Genomic DNA, 6,000 nt, shown 5'->3' with positions numbered 1-6,000 from the left:
TGTGTGTGTGTGTGTGTGTCCATGCCAAAGGTGTTCCACTGTTCCTCCGTGAGGTGGCCAAACTAGTAAACGGGGACGGGTCTCTTCACAGAAAAATGTTTAAAAACAAAAAGAAGAGGAAATTCACATTATACATTATGATGATCATTACAAATAAAATTATAATAACAATATAAAATCATGTTCTTCTCTGACTGCACAGAGTCTGAGTGCTTCTTAGAAATGGGTTCAGACATGATAAAAAGGGTTACGTCTTCAGTGCGGACGAAGGCCGGCATCGAGTCCATCAGTCCAGCTCCACCTGTCCGCAGAATTAATAGGAAGGGACCAAAAATAAAATAAAATTGCAAAACAAAGCAAGTTAAAATGACAACTTTTGTTTCGATCTAAATACCTACCAGCTAAATAGAATAATGCTTCATTGACTGTTTCATATGGTCATAAAAACCCAATAAAGAGGAGAAAAATAAATTATACTGTACATAACTTACTAAAACTTAGGAAACGTTGACCATCCTTATAATTATTGTTAATAATATTATTAGACTAGAGGCAGTTTGAAGAGAAATAATAAAATACAGTATTCAAATACAAACAGAAACACTGACTGGCTGACTTCACCTCAGCTCCACCCACTGCATCACAGCAGGACAACGTTGATTTGGGGGGGGGGGGGGGGGGGGGGACACTGGACAGAACACAGTGTGTGTATGTGTGTGTGTGTGTTACAGGAAATAACAGCAGCAGCATTAGTTGCCTGTCTTTCTGTAGTATTATTAGCTGTGTTTTTGCGCGCGTGTGCAAACGTCCAAAAGAGGAGCACACACACTGACACACACGCACTGCTGGATGCTTCAAGCGAAGTCGCGCTGATGTTTCGCCCTGGACGAGGTCGAGATAGGAGGGATGGAGCGAGAAGAAAACTGGCGGATTGTCTCGCAACACAGCGCTTGTGTTTCTGCTCCGTGACGCCAGAGAGACTTCCCTTTGCTGCCCCCCCGAACCCCCGGCCACCAAAAATCCACTCAAAGTGGGACAGTCCACGCTTGTGCTGGTCAGTCCCGGCTGGACTGTCCCATTTGATTCCATATGAGGCAGGGAGGAGGGGTGGGGGGGCAGATAAGAGGATGGTCACAAAAAAAAAAACCAAACAAACAAAAAAAACACAAAGGGAGAAAAAATTGGGGGGGGGGGGGGGGGGGGGGGGGGGGGGGTGGGGGGGTGATTGCTGACAGCACACTGCGAGGTTGAAGAAAAAGATATCTTTTTGTTAAAAATAAATGTCTCATGTCTTTCAGGTGCTTTACAACAAAAGGGGAAAAAAAGAAATGTCTCTTTTTTTTTCTATTATTATTCAAACTTGTAGCACAAAAACAACAAATCACATTCACAAGCCACTTATTGGCACCGTGTACCTGAGTGAGAATATTATAGAACCGAAGAACAAAAAAAAAAAGCTGTTTTTTTTCTTTTTAAAAATGTCTCTTGATAATAAACAGGTCCGCCATCTTAAAGTGTCACGTTAGCCTTTGACAGGTCCTCTGTTTTCAGTTTCAAACGGGACTAAAAGGTTGCTTTCTGAGAGGGACTTTTCTTTCTCCTCGCTCATGGCATTACACCCTAACACCTGCACTATTATGTGGATATTCCTCAGCGAGCTTCAGAACTGGCTTGGTCGTCTCTTCCTCCAGTCAGTGTGTAACAGTCAGTGTGAGTGACAGGTCCTGTGCTTCAGTTGATTGATCAGAAGATGCTGGTATCAGGACTCCTGGGGGTAGGGGCTCTGGCTCTGTTAGAAGAGTCCATGTTAGTCAGGAGGGGAGGGAGGGAGGGAGGGAGGTAGGGGGTGGCAGGGTGGGGGGAGGGTTTGTGTAATTGGGTCCAAAATGAGTGGCAAAAGCGAAAGCTTTCTTCCTGATTGGTGGGGATTTTGTGAGATTAACCAGCGGTGATTGGCTTAAAAAAAAGCAGGTGGTGCTGACGCCGTCCTATTGGGTGATATGATTCTCGTTATCGCTGGCGTAGTCAGCCTCTTCGTCCTCGTAGTCAAAGTCGTCGTACGCATCGCCGTTGCTGTCGTCTAGCCGAAGCTCCTCCTCCTTGATTCGTGGCTCCTCCCCCTTGAGGCTATGCATGCTGGGGTTCTGGTGGTGGTTGGCGTTAGGCTCGGGGCTGCTGGACATGCTCGAGTGCTCTGAGGGCATCTGGGGCGAGGGCATCCCCGCCATGGATAGGGCACCTGGGTAAACGACGCCCGCAGAGGACAAGGGCAGCTGACCCTGCTGCCTGCATGCACAGAGGAAGAAGGCTGTTAGTGCACCATGAACGGCGACTCCCTCTATCTGAGCCTTCAGAAAATTACACATTTGGGGAAAAACGACATCGCTTTCATATCTATGCTGTAAACATGAACCTACAGCCAGCATTAAAACTGGAATCAAGAGAAAACAGAGTTTGCTTTAGTTTAGTAGTGATTCATAAAGCACCGTGCCTGAAACCTCTGACATTTACAGTCAGTGCATTTACAAACAGTCTCAAACTGAACGGCTCTTCCTGAAGGCCTGAACCACAAAGACGGAAACATTCAGCCTGATTTTTTTTCTAACACAAATGTTTTTGCTTTTGTTTTTCAGGGGGTGGGGGAACTTATTGGTATTTAATCTGTTATGTTTGGAATCTTCATCCACACTTTACACATCTGGATATCTGTGTGCGTGTGTGTGGCCACTTAAGTGTGTGGCCAAACATAAATGCAGACAGCTTTGTTCTGTACACAGAGCAGGAAAAAGGCACGTTTGTCATTTTTACTATCTGTACTGTTTGTAATTAAAGCCTTGTGTTTTTATTCATGCAGTACAAAAACACTGATTTTTACACTGAGTTTAACAAGCAAGTTTTGCAACAATGTTTTGCTTTTGTGAGAGATTTGATGCATTTTTTTGTTTTTTTTTTTTACACAGACTTTAGTCTCAAAGATTGAATCTGAGCATATAATAAAAAAAACTGTAAAGGAATAAAAACTTTCTGCCAGTCACTGTAAAGTTCAATTATGAGCATAGAAAACATAAAACTGTCGCTGTTCAGATCAGTTTAGATTTTGATTCTGTTGCTGTTTTCTTTGAGGACTTTTTAGGGAAATGAAAACAGCAAAAACAAAAAAATTAAAGTCTTAAAAAACCCATAAATTAACAACTAAACTTTGTGTTTGTTTGTTTTGTGCTTATCTCATAACTCCCAATATCTATATCGAAACCCCTGGTGAAGAAAGAAACCTCCATCCTTGAACTTGATATTATTTTAAAAAGGAAGGAGGCAAGAGTTTTTTTAATCTATCTGATCTAAAGTAAAATAAATAAAATAAAAACATTTAGAAAAATTTAATTTAATTTGAGGGCTCTGTAGAACATTTATATCACACTAAAGAGAACACCACCTCCTGCTTATGTTTATAACAAATTTAGCAGTTTTTGTTGTCACGCCTGACTCAGTATTTAATCAATATAAATCAGTGGTTGTTAAACTGAGGGGCGGGCCGCACTGCAGGTACACCGAGAACAACAAAGGGAAATTACGTGCTCATTTTCTTTCTATAAAATTCTGCCTTTTTGGTAAGTGCTTGATTTTAAAAAATGCAAGGCAGATTTTGATCAACTAAAATAAGCCATTTTAAAATATGAAGTACAAAGTCAAGCTCATGTCCAACAAAAGTAGTTGGTAATGTATTGGAAAGAGTTAAATATCTCTATGCAGCGAAGTATATATTAAAAAGGCTCCCTCTGCAGTGTCCTCACCCCACACTGAAGTATTGTCTCATTTCCTGCCTGCGGGACCTCATGATGGCCTTGTACTCGCCGATGCGCAGCTTCTTGCCGTCCACCAGGCAGGTGCGTTTGGGCCGTGGCTTGTACTTGTAGTCGGGGTATTTTTCCAGGTGCTGCTTGCTGAGCCGAGCCTGCTCCTCATAGTAGGGCTGCTTCTCCAGGTTGGTCATGGCTTTCCAGCGTGAGCCTGGACACGCAGAGAGTGTACGGTTAGGGACGGCTGCAATGAGCTTTTTGTTTAAGGGAAGAAACATCTAAAACTGGGAAATATAATGGAAGAGCAGGACGACAACTAACAGCAAAGTGAAGAACAAAAACGAAGCACTGCGACACAGATAATGCTGGAAGCTTCACCCGGAAAGAGAATGCATAGAGCGCTCAAGGAGGTTAATGAGGGGAGCAGCGGGGACGACAGGTACTCATCTCAGCTAATGAGGACTTCACTTAACCTGCTGTAATCTCTCAGCTCAGTTTCTGCTTGTAGTATCAGTGCCCTGTATGTGTGTGTGGGTGTAATCTTGAGCATGTCTTCTCCCTGTGTGTTTCATATCTGGTCTGAATTTGCACTTGACTACTGTATGTTTAATGGTTAAAAGCTGTCAGCACTTGGCCGTTCGCTCACTCTCTCTCTCTCTCTGTGTTCTGCGATCTGTTAGCAATCGAGAGAGAGGCAGAGAGGAGGCTTATTAAAACCAGATTTCCCTGTGTTATAAAACGCTTAGGAGCTCTTTAAAATGTCAGGGCCGATCCCGGCGGTCTGGGGGAAATGTCAGGCGGCCTCGCGCTGCTTGTTTAATGCATAATGAATTATATCATCATTTGTCGAAGCTGTGCTCTCCCCAACCGTTCATTAACAGCCGCTTACACAATGCCACTGCTTGTAAGGAAATCACAATTAGTGTGTGTGTGTGTGTTTGTGAAAGTGGGAAATACAGCTCACACCGGTCTTCCTGTCTCTACGGTTATTCAAATGAAAGGGTGGTGCAAAGGCACCCGTCACTCAAATTCTAGGTGTGTAATTTTACCGAGGATCTTGCTGATGTTGGAGTTGTGCATGTCGGGGAACGCCTGGAGGATCTTTCGCCTCTCGTCCTTGGCCCAAACCATGAAGGCGTTCATTGGCCTTTTGATGTGTGGCTCGCTGGTGCTACGACCCCGAGACTCTCGGAATATCCTGGAGTCCGACACGCTGGGGGAGCCTGGGGAGGTACAATACTGTGAAGAGCATATCTTCAAATTTGGAGTGGTTTTATTCATTAGACAAAAAGCCACCCTTAAAGGGTCAGAAAAGTCTGATTAAGTGACACAAAAATAATTTTTCTTTTCCTTTTTGCCAGCTCAGTGCATAAACTGTGTATGTGTGTGTGTGTGTGTTTCCCTACCGTCAGAGTCTCCACTCATGGTGAAGTCCAGCATGGCGTGGCTGAACTTGTTCTCGGCCTGCTGCTTCAGCTGCTGACTCAGACTCTCCAAGGCGGCTTTGTCCTAAACAACACAAACAGTTCACAGTTGCAGTCGGTCAGTGAGTGAGTCAGGGAATATGTGAATGAATGAAACCACAAACCTGCAGTGATGCTGAACAGTTTCCTTTTACACCCACAATAAGTCATTCTTGTGCCTGACTTTCTGTCTCCGATTTCATAACTATGAAAAGCAACGACTGTTTAACGTCTTAAATATGTCACTTTTTCAGTGACCGGAGGAATTCATCCCGATTGGCTAAACCCGAATCGGTCCGCAAGAAAACATTGAGAGCTGAGAAATTAAGGTTCTCACTCATATTCCCCTTTGATCTGAAATAAATCTGTTTATTTATCATTTTTCTATCAGTACAGAGACCGCAGACAAATGACAGTTGTAATTTAAGTAGATAGGCAGTTTGTGTTTTGGTTCATTTGAGTGTCAGTTTGTGGAAGCATCAAATTGTTTGAGTGTGTTACACCCGCATGCTTGAACACACATCTGTGTGTGTGTTTGCATGTGCAAGAATGTTGATTACATTCACTCCTATCTGGATGTTTACTGCTTTGTGTGTACACTGCATATTCTGTGTGTACAATGGCTTGTGTGAGAGTGTGTGTGTGTGTGTGTCGAATCCTGGCAGCCACCTGCGAGAGTGGAGTGCTGCGGCTTGCCTCTCTCTTGCAGAGGCCCCCGAGGGTCGACGCATTAGAGAGAG

At 43.8% G+C, this 6,000-nt stretch overlaps 1 protein-coding gene across 4 annotated transcripts in view; it reads right to left on the bottom strand.

Moving 5' to 3' along the window:
* Window positions 1-1,858: 1,858 nt before the first annotated feature.
* sox5 (SRY-box transcription factor 5) overlaps window positions 1,859-6,000 on the bottom strand; it is a 116,056-nt gene continuing 111,914 nt past the window's right edge. For all 4 annotated transcript variants that reach the window (XM_030720612.1, XM_030720610.1, XM_030720611.1 and 1 more), the window contains exons 12-15: window positions 5,204-5,306; window positions 4,847-5,020; window positions 3,792-4,008; window positions 1,859-2,286 (exon numbers count right to left, since the gene is read on the bottom strand). In XM_030720612.1, the coding sequence (XP_030576472.1) occupies window positions 1,989-2,286; window positions 3,792-4,008; window positions 4,847-5,020; window positions 5,204-5,306 (792 nt within the window). In that variant the 3' untranslated portion in view covers window positions 1,859-1,988. The remainder of the gene's footprint in view (window positions 2,287-3,791; window positions 4,009-4,846; window positions 5,021-5,203; window positions 5,307-6,000) is intronic.

Source organism: Archocentrus centrarchus, chromosome 23 (genome assembly GCF_007364275.1).
Source record: "Archocentrus centrarchus isolate MPI-CPG fArcCen1 chromosome 23, fArcCen1, whole genome shotgun sequence".
Taxonomy (NCBI): Eukaryota; Metazoa; Chordata; class Actinopteri; order Cichliformes; family Cichlidae; genus Archocentrus; species Archocentrus centrarchus.
This window is presented reverse-complemented; position numbering and strand designations above follow the sequence as displayed.